Consider the following 20,833-nt stretch of genomic DNA (forward strand, 5'->3'; position numbering starts at 1 on the left):
AGTGAGTTGAGGGGCACAACTTAGAAATTTGAAAAAGCATGGGTACACCTTAGAAACTCGACTACCTTAGGGGTATAGCTTAGAAAAACCCTAGTATTTTTCATTGTTATAGGGAGGGAAATAAAGTAGCCGATAGATTGGCTAATGTAGGAATAGTCCGTGGTAAGGGAATCATGTATTTCGATGACCCCCCAATCGAAATACGTGAGACTCTTAGGGAGGACTGTTTAGGAGTTACTACTCCTCGCTTTGTTTTTTAATTTTATTTGTATTGGGCATGGCCCTCCTTTGCATAAAAAAAAATAAAAATAAATAAATATTCCATATTATAATAATAATAATTATTATTGTTATTATTTCTTCGTATTACTCCCTCCGTCCCCGATTGATAGTCACTTTTGCCATTTTTTGTGACTCAAAATGTTAGTCACATTTGCTTTTTTCAAGTATCATTAATATAATTTTTTTAACCAAAATTCTCTAACATTTGCAAAAATATTTGTGCAAATTTAACTTTTCCATGTACTTTAATTACTTTTCTCTCTACTTTTTTGCATACCCAATGTAAATTTGTTTTTTCAATGTACTTTCTTTAATTCTCCTTAATTCCCGTGATTTTTCTTCAAAAGTGACTATCAATCGAGGACGGAGGGAGTATTATCAATATTTTAAGCAAAGTCCATAATTATTAAATCAAGATTATTCAATTATACATACTCCATTCATTCCTGAAATTTGAATTTGCACTTGATAATAGTAGTATTACCGGCAAGGTTGTGACACTTGCAAGATTAGATAATGTATTCTTCAATAAAGGATTAAAGTAAAAGTGAATCCAACTTTTTGAGATGAAAAGTGATTTCATTTTGTTGCTACTCAATACCTCAAAGCTCAAACTCATATTAAGGGGTTTAGGTGGTCACTATGACATCAGAAAGAAATGTAGTACTCCATATTAAAATAAATAAATAAATAAAACTCAACCACACTTTAAAAACATAATGAGAGTACATAATCTATAAATATAAAAAAATTTCCGCCAAAACTAATAATGACATCATTTTTTTTTTCAACATAAATGAAAATTTGAAAATGATAAATTAAGTTTACATTTTCCTAACAAATTTTTCAACATAAACTCCGTATTTATTTATTTTTGGTGAAATAATAAATACTCCCTCCGTGTTTTAATAAATTTTACAGTTTGACCAAACACATATGTCGAGACACGACTTTGACTCTTAATATGAAATTTTAAATCATATGAAATTTTATAATATGAAAGTATTCATTATAACGAATCCAATAGAGTCTTATGCACTAACAATTGTTTGTAATATATTGGTAAAATAATCAAGTCAAAGTCATTAAGTGAATAGTGAAAAAAGTCAAAATGTAACACTTATTAAAGCACGGAGGGAGTATTAAATATTAATACTCCGTAATACATGATCATAATTCATAAATACGTACAGTGGTACTGTATAATACAATAATTAGTACCGTATAAATTAATAGCAACGGTTGTGAAGATAGCTCAAATCAAAAATTATAAATGGCAACATCATCATAATATAAATTCATTACCGATTCACACCAACCAACTCAATCAACCAATCATCTTCTCTTAAATCATCCCTATTTAAAACCCTTAACAAACACCAATCTTCTCTCACAATGAAAATGGCGGAAATTCAGAATAAACCCCAAAACTCAAGCTCTCAACAATGGCGGAAACTTCCAGGATTGGAAGGCAAAGTAGTTATGGTTACAGGTGCATCATCTGGTCTCGGCAGAGAATTCTGCCTCGATCTTGCTAAATCAGGTTGCAAAATCATTGCCGCTGCTCGTCGTATTGATCGCCTTCAATCTCTTTGCGATCAGATCAATTCTATCTCCTCTTCTTCGTCTTCATCTTCATCTTCATCTTCATCTTCTTCCTCTGCCATTGATGGTGGTGTGAGAGCGGTGGCGGTTGAGCTTGATGTTGCCGCCGACGGAAATACGATTGATGCGTCGGTGCAGAAAGCGTGGGAGGCGTTTGGTTGTATTCATGCTCTTATTAATAATGCCGGTGTTCGCGGTAATTTTCTCTCTCCTAAATCATGGAATTCAATTGTTGAGTTTTGGTTGTTATTGTTTGATTTAGCTTGATAATTTGATTATACATTGATGTTGTTGGTAGATTTAAGCAAGGAATTGTTTTATTAATGTTTATGGTATGAAATTTAATTGAATGAAATTATTGCTTTGTCTTCATGTTTATGGAATCTGTTTGTTTTTACTTGTAATAAAATTTGTTTGTATGTGCAATTTGTCTGTGTTATGCTTGGATTTATTATAGTAAGACTAATACATTTATTTTATAGCTAATTTTTTAGGAATTTGGAAGTTAAATTATATAGTATTATGATCTCTTTTGGAGTTAATTATCCACAACTGTAGCTTGTAAAGTTTTTTGTGTGATCCCTTCCAATGATTGGTTCCTCACTTCCTCCAATTGAGATTCCGAACTTTGCACCTCCCGAGAATTTTTTACATACACCAGGTGTAACGTACACCCATAAGTATTTTGTTCTCATCTTGAAGATGATTTTTCATTTAATCATCAAATGAAGAGCAAAACTAACCTTGGGTTAGTTGGGTGTACTGTACACCCGAGAGTATATAACAATCTCTCGCACCTCCCTACCACCTAATTACTTTAAGCATTGCGAAAGCCATTTGAGTTACCGGGTGAACCTAGCTCTAACCAAGACCATTTTTTAGCTCATATGAAGAGCTCACATTTAGCTCTTCTCTTTTGATGAGTGAAAATTTATCTTCATATAATCATAGTGGTGAGACCACGTCCATCCAAGATACAACATTAGGTCCACGGCCACTTTGAAAATGGGGGTTCGTTTATTTAAATCTCTCTTATAAAAGTCTTGATCCATAACAAGAGTGACACTTTGAGATTCTTAGCATGTGAGGGGAGGAGATTGCATTAGTTGGAGCTTTCCAGCCTGTTGGATGATGAAGAATCTATGTAACCAAGCAATTGAGGGACCAAGGTTGTCCATTTCCCTCCTCCCCCCAAAAAGAAGGAAAAAAAGGCTTAGGATATAAGATAGTGTCCCAGTCTCCCCTGTCAATGATACTTTGTATTAAGTCATACAAATTCTAGTGATCATACATGATCACTAGTGATATTTCACCAAGGTTTTGTTAAAAGTTTGTATTGCCTGTTTATGCTAATCTGGTCATCTTGAGCCTGTATAGTCTTTCCTTCATACCTTGTTGATGTAAAACATATTTTCCTGTTTATATGGGTGCATAATTTTTTGTCACAGATTACTTTCTCGATTAAGTGTATAAAGTTGTTGTCATGGTATGCATCTGGTTGTGGATTTGTGGTAATTCTTAAGAAATCTTATCTTAATTGACTGCCTGATCTTATATTAATTCTTGTCACTGTATCCTGGGCTACATGAACAATATTCTAACTTTTTTTCTTTATTTTCAGGTAATGTGAGAACTTCATTAGAGTTATCTGAGGAGGAATGGAATAATAACTTCAAAACTAATTTGACCGGGGCATGGTTGGTTTCGAAAGCTGTATGCATACGCATGCGTGATGCTAAGATAGAAGGATCAGTCATCAATATTTCTTCAATTGCTAGTCTGAACAGGGGCCAACTACCTGGATCCTCAGCCTATTCTGCATCAAAGGCTGGCTTGAATACACTGACTAAGGTATTTCTACTTGACAAGAGTCAACCTTAAGTGATTACCACACTGACTAAGGATGCTTATCCTTCATTCTTGTATCCTTCCAATTGCTTTTATATAAGAGTATCTTCAATATTTAGATATGTTATCATTTTCAATTTACAAAGTAGTATGCACTTTGAATATTCATGGCCATTGTTTGATCTGATATCTAACCAAGTTCTATTAGTTCTCAGAATTCTAAAGACTAAGAATTTGGTCATTGATAAATTAAATTTAGGCGTAATTAATTTGTGTAATACTTGTATTTATATAGTGTTTCAGAAATGTTCCCCCCTTTTGAGTACTTAATATACTTATGAGTGACAAGGGGTACAAGTAGAGGGTAAACACAGTAAACTTTACATGAAAGAGGTGTGGCCGTGTGGGATTGGTTATGCCAGCAGTCATACTTTGAAAAATAATTGTGCATCACGTCAAATAATCATGCCAGCAGTCCCTGAGAAGGGCGCAAAATTTTGTCATGGTTAGCTATCTAATGGTGAGTGATGGTGCAGATGATGGCCCTGGAACTCGGCATGTATAAGATTCGAGTTAATTCCATATCTCCTGGACTATTCAGGTCTGAGATCACCGAGAATCTCATGGAAAAGGACTGGCTTAACAAGGTTGCTGTGAATACTGTACCTCTACGAACATTTGGAACATCTGATCCAGCCTTAACATCTCTTGTCCGATACTTGCTCTTCGACTCCTCAGAGTATGTAACAGGCAATTTTTTCATCGTCGATGCTGGTGCCACTCTACCCGGTGTGCCTATTTTCTCTTCCCTCTAGGTATGTCCCTATTTTCTGTGCAATATGCCAATTTATATATCTGTAACTGGGACAAATATGTCTGTTTTGCTGTATATCTGACTAATTGTTCAACTGAAAAGTTTCATTTGGAAAATAAAAATTGAAGCACATTTAATGTAGTGTGAAATTCTTGATATACTATACAAGATTACAAGCAATTTGACTAATGAATTGAAAAGCTGATTTTGATTCAAACTGAAGCTAATCTTGGTTTTGATCTCATCTTTGAATATGTTGCCCTATTAAAGTTGCAATCTTGTTTGATCGTTTTAACTTTTAACAATATTTTTTTTTTTTATTGGCTGCTAAAATTTATGTCATTTGTTTAGTGTAATTGACTATCTCGAAAAGGAAAAGGAGATTGTTTTCTCTGGTTCACCCTTTTAAATGTCAGTGACTAATTAAACTGCTTGAGGTGGTTTGGTTAATGGGTTTCACTGAACACACAAAGTTAGCACCACGCTCATCTGAAGATTTATACTTTTATATGTCTAACCATGTTGTCCATTTAGTTTAGAGTTCGGCTAAAAAGGAATTTACTTCACTAATGAGCCAAGAAAGTAAGGCAGGGACAAAAAATTGGTAATTCTAATTTTTGTGGGGTCTGCACTCTTCCTTCCATCTGGTTCAAGTTGTTCACTAGTGAACTACTCCATGGTTCAGTGTTTACTCATTATATTTAGAATGAACCTACTTTCCCCTCTCCATTTATACAGTTAAGATCATTGATTTAGAATAGAGTCACAAATTACAGTCAAATAACTTATCGGAGTTAATGGAGAAATTTATAAGTGGTAGAGAGAAATCAAATCCTTAGCCGAGTTAGTCCCACAGTCGGTGTACCATTGCATATATGTGCTGTTTATTTTGGCTGGCTCATAAAAAAAGTGTCGTGCTGTTGTAATAGTATCAAGCAATCAAAATGTGTCACACATGAACATACATGTCACTTGTATACAATGTGGGATAGAGGATTCTATTCATCAGAAATTCAGTCATTGAAGGGGATAACATGTGTATCATTAAATCTATCTAGCATACACGAAAGATCCTTTGAGGGGTTGCTAATTTCATAATCAATGCAGATATGGACCGTACGAAGATGGATTGCTACAATTTCATCCTTTGTTTTAGAGAAGCTAACACGGCAGGAACCTCATGGAAGCGCAAAAAATGGCATCAGCGCACCTCCTTAACAGCATTGCTACGGTCTGATTGATGTTAACTTTGCCTCTATTATCGGAAAGGATGTTTTAAGTTAATCTTTTCCTATAAGTTGTATTCTAGTATTCACTCTATATAAACAAATGGAGATCTTTTTTCATAATATATATACCCCCATTGTAATTTATGTGGCCAAGTTTAGCCACCAATGCATGTAATACTAGACAAGTATATTTAATTTCTGTTTTTTTTTTTTTTTTTTTTTTTTTTTTTTTTTAGGAACATAAAAATTTAAATTTAAAGTACTCTATTTTTGTACCAATATGTATAGTAAAAACGTATTGAAAATTTGAATATATGTTGCTATATATGCATGCTCCTGTAAGAGTATAAGTCCTATTGCTCCATGTGTTTCACTTTCGCACCATTTTCTTTGGGAACTTTGAGTTCTTCAATGCAATATGCAAACTTACTCTCTCTTTCAAAACCAACATCTTACTGAGTATCCTATAATTCTTTGTTAGCAATCTTGACAATTTGCAATTTCGATCATAAATATCTTTGATTGAATATATAAAAAAGCTAATTTTATGAAAATATAAAATGAAACTAATTCGACAACAATTTTTTTACTCAATGACATTCAATATAATTAAATACATGTATGCGGTGACACTAGACAATTAGTACATAAATTGTGCAAAGCTAAACGTGTTAAAATTGTTACATAAGTAATTTATTAACCTCTAAATAGGTAAAATCTTGGTACTTATTAGTTATTACATTCTAACTTATATAGTTACATATTATGTGGTTCAGTTAGAGCTACCCTAGGGTGCTTAATACTCTATAGTCAGTGTCACCAACGACTTTTAGTATGTTCGTTACAGTAACCAATAACGGAAAAAATTGGCACACGTATGATAAACAAATTGTGGATCAACAGGTTTAATTTGGAATCATATTCTTCAATTAGCTTATTTCACGGGTAAAAAGCTTTCAATCAACCAACGCAGGTATTTGTTTATTACAAGATTATACTAATCGCCACGCATGAGCTCTTTCTATCCATGCTCTAATCTAATCACTTTAAAATCGTTTCAATCTTTAATTGTTTTCTCATGGCAAACAATCTCATACCCTCTCTTCTAAACAAGTTGATTGTAAACACATCACTCATTGATCAACCTCATTATTCAATCTCCATTGGTGGATTTTCTACCAATTAATGCATTCATTTGCTCTTATGAACACACTATTAATCCACATTAATTCAAAACTCATTTAATATCAATATAAACAATATAAACTTAATTAATTAGTAAATAAGTTCATTAGTGAATATCAAACTAAACTCACCCTTTATCTTTAGAAAAATAACAACTTATATGGTGCACATATTATGTGGTTTAGTTAGAGAAAACCCTAGGGTGCTTAATACTATGTAGTCAATGTCACCAACTACTTTTAATATATTCGTTACAGTAACCAATAACGGAAAACTGGCACATGTATGATAAACAAATAACTGTGGATCAACAGTTTTAATTTGGAATCATATTCTTCAATGAGCTTATATATTTTACAGGTAAAAAGTTTTCAATTAATCAACTTAGGTACTTTTTATTATTACAAGATTATACTATTTGCCACGTATGAACTCCTTTTATCCATGCTCTAATCTAATCTCTTTAAAATCGTTTCAATCTTTATTTTCTAGTGGCAAATAATCCCATACCCTCTCTTCTAAACAAGTTGTAAACACATCACTCATTGATCAACTACTTCATTATTCAATCTCCATTGGTGGATTTTCTACCAATTAATGCATTTCATTTGCTATTTTGAACACACTATTTATCAACATTAATAGGAAATTCGTTTAATTTCGATATAAGCTTAATTAATTAGTAAATAAGCTCATTGATGAATCTCAAACTAAACTCACCCTTATTTTTCCCAATCCATGGCATGTTCTTGCATGGAAGTAGAAAAATATCATTAAAATTGATGAACTCAAGAAGTCAAAGGGTAGCTCATTAGGTAGTCAACGATGGTTGTAAATGATAGTTTTGGTTGTATCCATTGAAACATCACGCACGTGCATCACACTTGGAATTTAGCCAAGATAAAATGGCAGGGTAACAAGAAGATCTGCAACACTGAATTTTGTTTGTACAGAAAGAAGCATCTAATTAATATTTTTAAAAGTTTGGCATAACATTTTTTACAAGTGTTAGAAATTAGCAAAGTTTAGGTGTGTTTTTTCATTACAAGTGTTTTTATGTGTCGGTATAATTTTGCAATTGATTGACAAGTTTCAAAATGTTGATGCTATGTTTTCAGAACTGTTGCTTCCCAATTCCTATGCATTTTGACTTCCTTATCATCCAACACTTACTTACGTATGTACATACATACATAAACTTAACTAACTCACCACTTCTCTCTCTTCGTCCTCGTCATCACCCAAAACTCTTTGGTATCTGTATATACTTCCTCTGTTTTTATATACTTACGACAATTTGATTAATTAGTATACGAGCCAATGCATAATTTTGACCACAAATACAATCATATACCTGCATTGAAACTAATCGAACCTTACAACATCATGTATACTACTATAGTGTCAAAGTTAAATTTGCATTAGTGACGAATGATGTATATATGTTGTCCTTATTCAGTTATTATGTGAATTTAAAAGTGTCAAAGTCAAATTAAAATCAGTAACGAATGGTAAATGTATCTTGTCCTTAGTAACTTATTATGTGAATTCAAAGTGTCAAAGTCAAATTGCAATCAATAATGAATGATGTATATGTCTTGCCCTTACCAAGTTGTAGGAATTTAAATACTTATTCCCGTTTCAAATGCTCTACTTAGCAAATTGAGTTTCCAAATTCACTTTTATTATTTCTTTTTTGGTAAACTTTGATTTCTTACTACTATCGCCACTTATCCCACACTATTCTCAATTCTTTTCCTCATTCCCTTTCTTTAAATTCCTATAATCAAAGAGGATTCTTTTTCATTTTCTGTGTGCTATTTACATATACCCCACCATATACTCTCAATTTAGTCTTTTTTATTTTCTTTTATTTAAACATACAAACAATCCACTTTTACTTTTTGACAAACAAAAATCCACTTTAATGCAAGAGGATCCTCTCATACTCCACAACATTTATGAGGATCCTTTTAATTCGATCCTTAAAGAAAGCTAAAAAATTAGGAACTCTTCTTTGATGTTGTTGCTCGTATACTTTCAATTCCTTTCGTGTTTTTTTTAAGTGTTACACGATCATAGTTTTTGAATTTAGTAATATTTTATCTTTCTCCTCTTATGGTGTCGTCCAAATCCGCTTCTACTTTTTATATTTCTACTCCCTCAGTCCCCAAAATTTCAACCCTTTTGGGTTGATTTTGCGGTTATTAAGAAACTTAAATAAAAAGAAATAAAAACATATTGGAAAGATAAATTTACATGGGGTTTGTAAAAAAAACTAAAGCGATAAAGTATTAAAAATTCATGAAAAAACAAAATTTTATATGGGAAAACTAATTTTGCACAAATATTGTTGTAAATTGGTGGGTATTTTAATGCAAATGGATCGATCATTTTGGAACTAAAATTAGGCCAAAAGGGTCGAAGTTTTAGGGACGGAGGGAGTAGTATTTTTTCCCTCTTACATCACATTCATTAATAATCAATAATTATTATTTATTAACCCTATTATCTTTTTTTATCATTTTTTTTTAATATTCCAACTATCTCATTTATTGTTGTACCTCATTATTTAAGTTACTTAAATTGCTTAAAATTATGTTCCTAACATTCAAGTCAATTTAATTGTGTGCCTAAACCTGTGTGCCAGTCAATTTAATTCCTTATAACTATGTGCTGGTCAATGTAACACTTTAAAAAAAAAACAAAGGAAGTATAAGTCATTTATAGAGTACCTCATATGTACTCCCTCCGTCCCAAAAAGAACGACCCATTTGGGTTGATTACGCGGGTATTAAGGAAGTTAAGTAAAAAGAAGTAAAAGTATATTGGAAAGATAAATTTACATGGGGTTTGTAAAAAAATAGAGAGAGAAAGTAATAAAATAACATGGAAAATCAAATTTTTATATAGGGAAGCTAATTTTGCACAAATATTGTTGCAAATTGGTGGTGTTTTAATGCAAATGAGTCATTCTTTTTGGGACAAAGTTTTGGCCAAATGGGTCATTCTTTTTGGGACGGAGGGAGTAATAAGATTTAACCTTCAAGCCAAAAAAAATATTTTAACATTTTAACAACTCGAGAACAAAACTAGTATATATATATATATATATATATATATATATATATATATATATATATATATATATATATATATATATATCCCTCAGAAAGGTGTAATATCCTTTATATCTCCAACTCTCTCTGGGTGTATATCTCCTTAAAGAAAAGAATTTTTAAAAAATGATATCATTACAAGATTTGTTTAATGTGTTATCAAATATAGTACCCCTTTATGTAGCAATGATAGTAGCATATGGTTCAGTGAAATGGTGGAAAATATTTACACCAGACCAATGTTCAGGAATCAATAGATTTGTTGCTCTTTTTGCTGTTCCTCTTCTTTCATTTCATTTCATCTCAAAAAACAATCCTTATGCAATGAACTACCGCTTCATTGCGGCGGATACTCTCCAAAAACTCATTGTCTTATTTGTCCTTTTTCTTTGGTGTATGCTTAGTCGTAGAGCCGGTAGTGGTGGTGGTGGTGGTGGTGGTGCTGGCTCGCTCGAGTCGTCTATCACCTTGTTTTCACTTTCCACACTACCCAACACTCTTGTGATGGGTATTCCTTTGTTAAAGGGGATGTATGGAGATTCTTCAGGGGAATTGATTATGCAAATTGTTGTGTTACAATGTATTATATGGTATACTATATTGTTGGTTATGTTTGAGTTTAGGAGTGCAAGGTTATTAATTTCAGAAAGATTTCCTGATAATTCGGAATTAATTACATCAGTTAAGGTTGATTCTGATGTTGTATCACTTGATGGTAAAGAGGGTTTGGAAACTGAGGCCAAAATTGGGGATGATGGGAAAATTCATGTTAAAGTTAGAAAATCAATGAGTTTTAGATCAGAGGGTTTTAGGGTTCCTTCTAACTTGACTAATGTAGAGATTTATTCACTTCAATCTTCTAAGAGGGTTTCTAGTTTTAATGAGATTGATACTTTTTACTCTTTTGTGAATGATAATAGAAAGGGTGGTGGTAGTAGCAGTAGTAGAAGTCTAGGGGTTTCGAGTTTTCGAAATTTTGGGTTTGATGAGGAGAAACAATGTGGTGGTGGTGGGGAATATCGAAAGCCTTCAACGGGAGGGATATTTGCACCGGTCGAGGAGCCGACACCGAGGAAGGAGGAGATGATGAATAAGGGTGATGATAGTGGTGGGAAAGGTTTGCATGTGTTCAAAGGGAGTGATGAAAACTATCATGTTCATGAAGGGAAAAATGCTAACCCTAAAGGTATGCATGCTTTCCTACTATTTTTTTGGTTGTATGGCAAAGTGTTAATTTGTCAACAAGCCTAAGATATATATCCGTATCATCAAAGAATCTAATCACGTAATTCGTATAATTTTATTCTTTAAAATCATCTGATAATAAGTAACTCACCAAACTTATATGTTAATAATCCATGAAATTTATACATGCAATTTTGGAATTTGGAGAAGAAATAATCCATAGTAAATGACTACTTTTTTTTTCCTCTTTTTTGACAACATTTTCAGTGGAGCTAATATCATATTAATTTTATTTGTTTTTTTTTAATGATGTAGATTATGATAATTATGGAAAGGATGGGCTCGAAGTTGAGAACAAATGTGGCAAGAATGGGCAAGAAGTTGAAGGCCCAATGTTAAATCACTGTTCAATAAAAGTTGATAAGGCCGAGCCCAAAACTGCTGCTCTATGTGAGCCCAAGCCCACTTCAATGCCACCTGCTACAGTGATGACTAAGCTCATTTTGATCATGGTTTCAAGAAAACTTACAAGGAATCCTAACACTTACGCTAGTATTATAGGCCTTGTTTGGGCCTTGATCTCATTCAGGTGGGTGACATTAAACACGTTATTTGACCCTGTTTACTTCACTTTAAAATAACACGAGTACAGTATTCACATTTCACAAAAATACAATTTAAGTTTTAAAAAATAACAAGTTTATGACTTAACTAAAGTAAGGTTCAATTTGTATAGATAAAAAAAGGTTTAAATTAGTAAAAATAAATTTTAATCATTAAAATTCGGTAATTTTTACTAACAAACATAATTGCGTTAAAAACAAGTTTTAGTTGGTAAAATAATTGAAGTTCAAGAAAAATAATTAAATTTCAATTAATTTATCTTAAGTTTATTAAATATAATTTAATTTTAATATAATAATTTAATTTCAGCAAAAATAATTCAATTTTGGGAGGAATTTTGCAGGTGGCAAGTTGAAATGCCTGTAATTGTGGCTAATTCCGTCAAAATTCTTTCTGATGGAGGGCTTGGGATGGCAATATTTAGTCTAGGTACGGTAATTTACTTCTAGTTGATCAAATCATACGAGAAAAAGTAGTGTTGTTATGTTACTTGTTAGTTTGTTACATTTCATATATAATAATTAATTAAGTTTGATGTTATACGTCGAATTTGTAGGTTTGTTCATGGCATTGCAGCCAAAAATAATTGCCGGTGGGCATGCAATGGCCGCCTACGCGGCGGTGGTGAGGTTCTTCATAGGCCCTGCTATAATGGCAACTGCTTCGGCTATTGTTGGGTTGAAAGGAGTTCTCTTAAAGGTTGCTATTCTACAGGTAAAATTGATCAACCAAAAATAACTTAAAACTGTGTTTTTGGTCAAATACAATTCTGACCATATATTATTTTGGTAATTTGATTTTCAGGCTACTCTACCACAAGCGATTTTACCTTTTGTCTTTGCCAAAGAATACAATCTTCATCCTGAAATTCTTAGTACCGCGTAATAACTCTCTCTCGATCTTGTTCTTTTTAACTCTAGATTCACATAATCCTATCAAATGAAAACTTGTTGATTATTTCATAATTACAAGAATATTAAAGCATAAGGATTCATGCATGTTAAATGTAACGTACTATTCCCTTCGTTTCTTTCCTGACTCAGAACTATATATACTTCATATTTTTTTTAAAAAAAAATAAAGTGTTATTCAGTTTAAAATGAAATTTTTTTTTTTTTTTTTTTTTTTTTTTTTTTTTTTTTGACAACAAAAGTATAATGTTTATAGTATAAGAAAGAAGCATAATATTGTGAAAAATAAAATATGCTTATCATTTCTAAAACTGTATTTGACTGAATTTTATGTAGCTAATAAAATGTTCTGAATTTGGATGCAGGGTTATCTTTGGAATGTTGATAGCTTTACCAATTTCACTGGTTTATTACATCTTATTGGGCCTTATTATCAAGTGAGGGAACCAGCAGCATGCACAAAAAAAAAAAAAAAAAAAAAAAAAAAAAAAAAAAAAAGCTAGAAAAAGCAACTGGAGTACTTGGAATTGTTCTTAGAATTTACCCCTATTTTGGGTGGTATATTAATAAAAGAAATTTAATTTTATCTCTTTTTTTGGGTGGTACATTAATAAAAATATTATTAATTCTAAAGGGTGCGTTCTATTCACCGGATTTTTACTTATCTGAACTTATCTTAACTTATTTGAACTTATCTTAACTTATCTTAACTTATTTGAACTTATCTTAACTTATTAGTGTAAGATGGGAGAATTCTCCTTGGAGACATATTATTGCTATACGCCAGTATATATACCCATTGGGTATTAGGGTTTACAAATATACAATGCTAATTATGTTCAATATAAATATTTACATATTTATATAGTCCAACACAACCCCGCAGTCGAAGCGGGAGGAGGACGGACGGTTAGACTGGAGCGAAAATCTTTAAATAAGGGAATAGGAAGACCCTTGGTGAAAATATCCGCGTTCTGATAGGAGGAAGGAACATGAAGTACCCGTATATGACCCAACGCGACCTTTTCTCTAACAAAGTGAATGTCCATTTCCACATGTTTGGTACGTTGATGTTGAACGGGATTATGGGATATGTATATGGCACTAATGTTGTCACAATAGACCACTGTCGCACGTCGTAGGGGGCAATGAAGCTCAAGAAGTAGGTTACGAATCCATGCGGTTTCAGCCACCACATTTGCAACCCCGCGGTACTCGGCCTCAACACTAGACTTTGACAACGTCGGTTGTCGTTTGGAAGACCATGAGATAAGATTGTCACCCAAAAATACACAATAACCTGACGTGGAACGTCGAGTGTCGGGGCAACCTCCCCAGTCGGCATCTGTATAAGAGACTAGACCTGTAGCAGGAGTAGTAGAGAAATGCATCCCATAATCAAGTGTGCCCTTTATATAACGAATAATACGTTTCAGAGCATGAAAATGTGGCTCTCTAGGGTCATGCATAAATAAACATATCTGCTGAACGACATAAGATATGTCGGGTCTAGTGAATGTGAGATACTGTAGTGCCCCTGCAAGTTTACGATATAATGTAGCATCATCAAACCTGTTACCGCTGGTAGCACTAAGCTTGGACTTCGTGTCCACAGGAGTAGAGGCTGGTTTGCAATCAGACATGTTAGCTCTGGCAAGAATTTCTTGTGCATACTTTCGTTGACAAAGGAACATACCTTGCTTGGAACGAGAGACAGAAATACCCAGAAAATATAAGAGAGGTCTAAGGTCCTTCATAGCAAACTCAGCACTTAAGAGAGAAGTGATTTTCTGCCGAAGAGTGTCGGATGAGCAAGTCAAAATTATATCATCAACATACAACAAGAGATAAGCTGTATCGGCACCTCGACGGAAGATGAAAAGAGAAGTGTCACTCCTGCTATTCACGAACCCAAGAGAACAAATATGAGAAGCAAACCGTTGGTACCAAGCACGAGGAGCCTGTTTCAAACATATATTGACCGGCGGAGAAGGCATACATGTTTTGGCTTTTTAGGATCAACAAATCCCGGAGGTTGGTGCATATACATTGTTTCCTGCAAATTCCCATGAAGAAATGCATTTTTCACATCAAGTTGATGAATGCACCATTCTTTAGACACAGCCAAGCTTAGAACAGTACGGATGGTAGTGGGTTTGACAACCGGACTAAATGTCTCATCACAATCAACCCCGACCTCTTGTCCTTTTCCATTAGCCACAAAACGGGCCTTATATCGCTCAAAAGAACCATCTGATTTTTCCTTGTGCCGAAATATCCACATACCACGGATGACATTTGCATCGGGAGGACGAGGTACTAAGTCCCATGTATGTGTTTGAACCATGGCATTATACTCTTCGCACATTGCTTTATACCAGTTAGGATCTTTGAGGGCGGAAAGATGAGAGCGAGGTAAGGGTGATATTGCTAGGGTAGGAGAATAAATGAGAGCATAGTCATCATAATTTTTGTTTGGTTTAAATATTCCATGCTTAGCTCTAGTAAGCATCGAGTGACTTTGGGAAATAGAAGTTGGGGGTTGATTAGAAGAAGAAACGGGCCCAGTAAGAGGAAGCCCAGTCCGCGTAAGAGAAGAAGGAGAGGATCCACTTGCATGGGTATCCCTCGAATGGGCGTGGCTGATTGAACAGGCCCACAGTCCATTTGAGGGCTATTCTGCCCAAGCAAAGGAGTGGATGTGTGTGCTGGTGGGCTAGACTTAGGAGGAGATGAGTTTGTGGGCCCAGACAAGGGAGGAGTAATGGGTTGGGCTTGTTGGTTAGCAAATTGAACATTAAGGGGAATAGAAAAAGGTGGAGCATCATCATCAGACCTTAAGAAATCATAATCATCCACTTTAGGTGTGTGATAAGAAGAATAAGGAAAAACATTTTCATCAAAAATCACATGTCGTGAGATTATGACTTTGTGAGACTGGATGTCATAGCACCTATAACCCCTATGTGACGCAGGATACCCAAGGAATATACATGGGGTAGATCGAGGACTCATCTTATTTTTAGAAGTGGCCGATAAATTTGGATAGCATAAGCACCCAAAAGTACGAAGATGAGTATAAGTTGGAGCTTTGTTGAATAGAATGTGGACGGGTGTAAGATAATTTAAAAGACGAGTGGGTCGAATATTTAATAAGTACGCGGCCACATGTAAAGATTCGACCCAAAAGGAGGGAGGGAGTGAAGCATGAAACAAGAGAGAACGACAAATATTATTAATAGTCCGAATCATGCGTTCGGCTTTGCCGTTTTGGGGAGATGTATTAGGATATGAGTGTCTCCAAATCATACCATTATTTTGAGAGAATAGAGTGAAACTATCATTATCATATTCTCGCCCATTATCACATTGTAAAGCTTTGATAGACATCCCAAATTGAGTTTTCATGTAAGCTCTGATACCATGTAAGATGGGAGAATTCTCCTTGGAGGCATATTATTGCTATGCACCAGTATATATACCCATTGGATATTAGGGTTTACAAATATACAATGCTAATTATGTTCAATATAAATATTTACATATTTATATAGTCTAACAATTAGCTCTTATTATAACTTATTTTTGTTATAAACTAAATTTAGGTATCCCTGATTAACCCTTATCACAACTTATCTTAACTTATTTTTTTTCTGAACTGGACTTATTTTGAACTTACTAACCCTAATCTGAAATTAAATAAGTGAAAATAAAGTGAACAGAACAGGACCTAATAAATATCATTACCAATCATGAGTTGTCTTGTTAGATCCGTCCCATTATATATTTTATTAATATCAAATTCTTATAATTTTTACGTGTATGGAAATAAAGATATAAATATTTTAACACGTGTCTTGGAGACCATGCATACTCAAATGAAGTATGATTTTAGCTATCCTTCACAGTAAATTTATTAGGATGTGAAACAAAGTTTGGTTATCATTTTTTAATGAAAAAGTAGATGCGATGATAAACAATGAATTTTTTTTTTTTTTTTTTTTGAATGACTTTGAGTGTGAGACTCTAGCTTTTACTCCGTAGTAGCTACTAGTAAGAATAAGTATTCCTATGTTTTTTCCTCAAAAATAAAAGTATTCCCAAGTTAATTTTGATACATTGTCAAATTCAAAAATAGGCATAATGTCATATTAAATGGAGATGAATTTTTTTATTTTTTATTTATTTATTTATTTTTTGAGGAAAATATTAAATGGAGATGATTGAAAAAAAGAAAGGAGCAAAATAAATTGAGAAAGTGGGGCCAAGAATGTCATGCACCAATGAGGAACTAGAACATGACATATGCCATGTACCATGACAAAGTCATCTCCATGTACCATGCATCAATTTTATTTATTTATTTATTTATTTATTTATTTATTTATTTTGACAGTATCATGCATCAAATCAATTACGAGTTATTTATATATAAATATGTCATATAAATATATAATATATCAAGTCTTATTTACCGGAAAAAAACTCCCTCGAAAGATAGGGCAAAACTCTCTCGAGAGATAGACCGAACCTTCGTCTCGAACGCTAATCTCCGTCACGAACGATTCAACTCCGGCAGTATGGCTGACGAGTTGGCTTCAAAATATTCTGCTCTTCGCCTAGAGGAGGAGGATGGAGACCTGATTGACCTTGGTAATATTGACTGTCCAGATTCGAATGACAACATTGACTTGCTGCTTGTGGAAAAACTCTGTACTAATCGTCCGATCAATGTGGAGGCGTTCAAACGAACGATGCTGAAGGTATGGAGTCTTACAAATAATTTAGTGATTAGGTCTATAAGTCCGAATTTGTTTGCGTTCCAATTTTTTCATTGGAAAGATAAAGAAAAAATATTAAGGGGTAGACCTTGGTGTTGGGAAAATCATCTCTTAATCTTGAAAGAAGTGGAGGGGGATGAACAACCTGATCGGGTTAAGCTTACCCAATCGCCATTCTGGATTAGAGTGCTTAATTTACCTTTTAATTGTCGTTCGAATGCTTATGTAAAGGCTGTGACATCGAATTTGGGGGAATTTATGGAGATTGAGAATGATGTGCTAGGTTTGGATAGGTATAGAAGGATTCGTGTATTGGTTGATATTGAGAAACCTCTTCGTCGACATCAATGGATGAAAGACAAGAAAGGTAATGAAGTGCGGGTGGATTTCAAGTATGAGCGTTTACCATATTTATGTTTTGCGTGTGGTATTATCGGTCACTCCGAAAAAGATTGTGTAAATGTGAGTGAAGAGGAGAAAATGCAGGGGCTGAGATGGGGGTTATTTTTGCGGGCATCTCCATGAAAAGGGGTGTTGAGGAAGGTGGAGGAGGTGACTCATATTACAACTGCCAAGAAACAACTCTTTATCACTAAAGAGAATGATCCTGCTACTGGAGGGGGGTGTCTGTCTAGTGAGAAAAAGAATGTGGGGAAAGGGATCACTCTGTATGGGGACAAGGAGGAATTTATTGATGCTGAAAAGGAGAAAGGGAGTGGAGATTCTACTGAAATAGTTGCTAGTCCAATTATTGGTACAAGTAACGAGGGAGTGATAGGGGAGATGGGGACTACTAGGAGACATATGGAGGAAAATAATATTATCATCGATAGCCCGTGTGTTTTCAATGTGGGGTCTGCTACGGCTACTAAGCAAGGCAGGAAGAAATTTAAGGCTGCTAGAAGCAGGGGAAGGGAGTTTTCTGAGATGGAGACTGATGAGGATAATGAAGAGAGGGGCTCTGGGAAATGGAAGGCAGTGGTGCAAAGTGGTGAGGAACTCAGTGTGGTAACCCAGAAGAAAGCCAGGGGTATTTTGTTAGAAACTGGTTTGTCTGATACAATCCAAGTAACGGTGGTTGACGATGCTCAACCCCGCAAAGAGCAATGAAAACTTTATGTTGGAACTGCAATGGGCTTGGCAACCCATTGACAGTTAAAGCTCTCTGAGATTGGTGTTGGAGAGATCAGTCGAATGCTGTTTTTGTGATGGAAACAAAGATTGATGCTCAACGTCTTGAATTGATCCGTAATAGTTGTGGTTTTGCGACTGGTCTTTGCCTTAGTAGTAATGGAAGATCGGGAGGATTGGGTTTATGGTGGAGAGATTTGAATGTGGAAGTTGTGTCTTATTCGGTTTATCATATAGAGGCAAATGTGTGTGATGCTAGTGGAGTACCAAGCTGGAAGATGGTGGGAGTGTATGGGTGGCCCGAAGCAACACAAAAATATCGTACGTGGGACCTTATGCGCAGCATTCATGCGGGATGTTCTATCCCGATGCTCTATTTCGGTGACTTTAATGAGATCTTGGGGGTACACGAGAAAAGTGGTGGGGTGACTCGAGGGGAGAGGCAAATGGATGGGTTTCGAAATGCACTAGAGGATTGTGGGCTCCGTGATCTTGGTTACAAAGGTAGCATCTACACTTGGGAAAGGGGGATATCGATAGATACATTGGTGAGGGAAAGACTTGACAGGTACGCTGCTTCGAACGGGTGGTGCTCTATGTTCCCGTATGCCGAGGTAATTAATTTCCCTATTTTCCACTCTGATCATGCTGCTATATTATTGAAGTTTGGGGAGAAGGATGAGTGTGATAGGAAGGGGAAAATATTCCGGTTTGAAGCTCTCTGGCTGTCTAACGATGAGTGTAGCAAGGTGGTTTCTGATTCTTGGAAGGGTGGATTGAGTCAGCCGATGCACACAAGGATTGCGAGGGTGGCTGAGGACCTCTCAAATTGGGCTGGTCGTAAGTTTGGTAGTATTAAAAGAAAAATTAAAAAAGCTGAGAAAAAGTTACAGGAAGTGCAAAAGGGTTGGCTTGATGCTCGTCGGTTGGAGCACTGTAATAATATCAAGAAGGAGATTGACGAATTAAGGAGGCTTGAGGAGTCGTATTGGCACACTAGAGCAAGGTCGAATGAATTGCGGGATGGAGATAAAAACACGAAATATTTTCACCATAAAGCTGATCAAAGAAGGGCGAAATATTTTATTTCGGGCTTATATGATGAAAATAGTGAATGGAAGAGCTCTGTGAATGATATAAATGGCGTCATTGCTAGGTATTTTAGGGCTTTGTTTAGTTCGGATGATCCAGGTGGATTCGAGGAAGCGACTGCTGGTATCACGCCTCTTGTCACGGATGAAATGTGGGATTTTTTGGAGATTGAGCCGACAGAGGAGGAGATTCGGGAGGCTTTATTTCAAATGCACCCAAATAAAGCTCCAGGTCCGGATGGTATGCATGCTCTATTTTTTCAAAAATTCTGGAATATTGTTGGTAGAGGGGTGATTAATTTTGTGAAAGGGTGGTGGCGTGGAGAGATTGGGTTGTGTGAAGTTAACAGAACTTGCATTGTGTTAATCCTGAAATGCAATGAGCCGAAGAGGATGATGGAGTTCAAACCAATTAGTTTGTGCAATGTGTTGTACAAAATAATTTCGAAAACTTTGGCAAATAAAATGAAACATATGCTTGGCTCGATAATTTCCCCTAATCAAAGTGTTTTTGTGCCAAATCGACTGATTACAGACAATGCCCTTATTGCTTTTGAAATTTTTCACTCGATGAAGAGAAAGGGAGAAGGGAAGGATGGATAATTTCCCCTAATCAAAGTGCTTTTGTGCTTTTGTGCTTTTTGGAGAGGGTAATGCAGAAAATGGGATTTCCGCAATCGTGGATTGATCGTATCATGAATTGTCTGGCTAGTGTGTCTTTCACCTTTAAGTACAATGGAGGCATATCTAGATCGTTGGTTCCATCCCGTGGTCTTTGGCAAGGTGACCCTATATCCCCCTATTTATTCTTAATTTGTGCTGATGCTTTCTATACTCTCTTAGCAAAAGCGGCAAATGAGAATGTTATTCATGGTGCTCGAATCTGTAGGGGAGCCCCTAGAATTTCCCATTTATTTTTTGCGGATGATAGAATTCTTTTTGCTAAAGCTACATTGAATGAATGTTCTAAAATTGCTGATATTATCAGTATGTATGAAAGAGCATTTGGTCAGAGTGTCAATCTCAGT

The 20,833-nt window shown here is 34.9% G+C and overlaps 2 protein-coding genes across 2 annotated transcripts; both read left to right on the forward strand.

Annotated features, from left to right (window-relative positions):
• The first annotated feature begins 1,390 nt into the window (after positions 1–1,390).
• Positions 1,391–6,134, forward strand: LOC145632329 (uncharacterized). The gene is made up of 4 exons (XM_081684675.1): positions 1,391–2,083; positions 3,509–3,738; positions 4,272–4,550; positions 5,657–6,134. Exons 1-3 carry the CDS (start codon positions 1,678–1,680, stop codon positions 4,548–4,550), a joined length of 915 nt encoding a protein of 304 aa, XP_081540801.1. The 5' UTR covers positions 1,391–1,677; the 3' UTR covers positions 5,657–6,134.
• Positions 6,135–10,164: 4,030 nt separating this feature from the next.
• On the forward strand, positions 10,165–13,292 carry LOC145631122 (putative auxin efflux carrier component 1b). The gene is made up of 6 exons (XM_081683212.1): positions 10,165–11,268; positions 11,583–11,856; positions 12,235–12,320; positions 12,448–12,605; positions 12,696–12,772; positions 13,168–13,292. Exons 1-6 carry the CDS (start codon positions 10,209–10,211, stop codon positions 13,241–13,243), a joined length of 1,731 nt encoding a protein of 576 aa, XP_081539338.1. The 5' UTR covers positions 10,165–10,208; the 3' UTR covers positions 13,244–13,292.
• The last annotated feature ends 7,541 nt before the right edge of the window (positions 13,293–20,833 follow it).

The sequence above is a fragment of the Chenopodium album genome, chromosome 5 (genome assembly GCF_948465745.1).
Source record: "Chenopodium album chromosome 5, dcCheAlbu1.1, whole genome shotgun sequence".
Taxonomy (NCBI): Eukaryota; Viridiplantae; Streptophyta; class Magnoliopsida; order Caryophyllales; family Amaranthaceae; genus Chenopodium; species Chenopodium album.

Bases quoted from the DNA above. Each gene is read 5' to 3' on its own strand.
- LOC145632329 (XM_081684675.1), top strand. From the start codon at position 1,678: ATGAAAATGGCGGAAATTCAGAATAAACCCCAAAACTCAAGCTCTCAA. The intron at 2,084-3,508 runs GTAATTTTCTCT...CTTTATTTTCAG, and splicing joins TAATAATGCCGGTGTTCGCG to GTAATGTGAGAACTTCATTA. The intron at 3,739-4,271 runs GTATTTCTACTT...GTGATGGTGCAG, and splicing joins GCTTGAATACACTGACTAAG to ATGATGGCCCTGGAACTCGG.
- LOC145631122 (XM_081683212.1), top strand. From the start codon at position 10,209: ATGATATCATTACAAGATTTGTTTAATGTGTTATCAAATATAGTACCC. The intron at 12,321-12,447 runs GTACGGTAATTT...TCGAATTTGTAG, and splicing joins GATGGCAATATTTAGTCTAG to GTTTGTTCATGGCATTGCAG. The intron at 12,773-13,167 runs GTAATAACTCTC...ATTTGGATGCAG, and splicing joins CCTGAAATTCTTAGTACCGC to GGTTATCTTTGGAATGTTGA.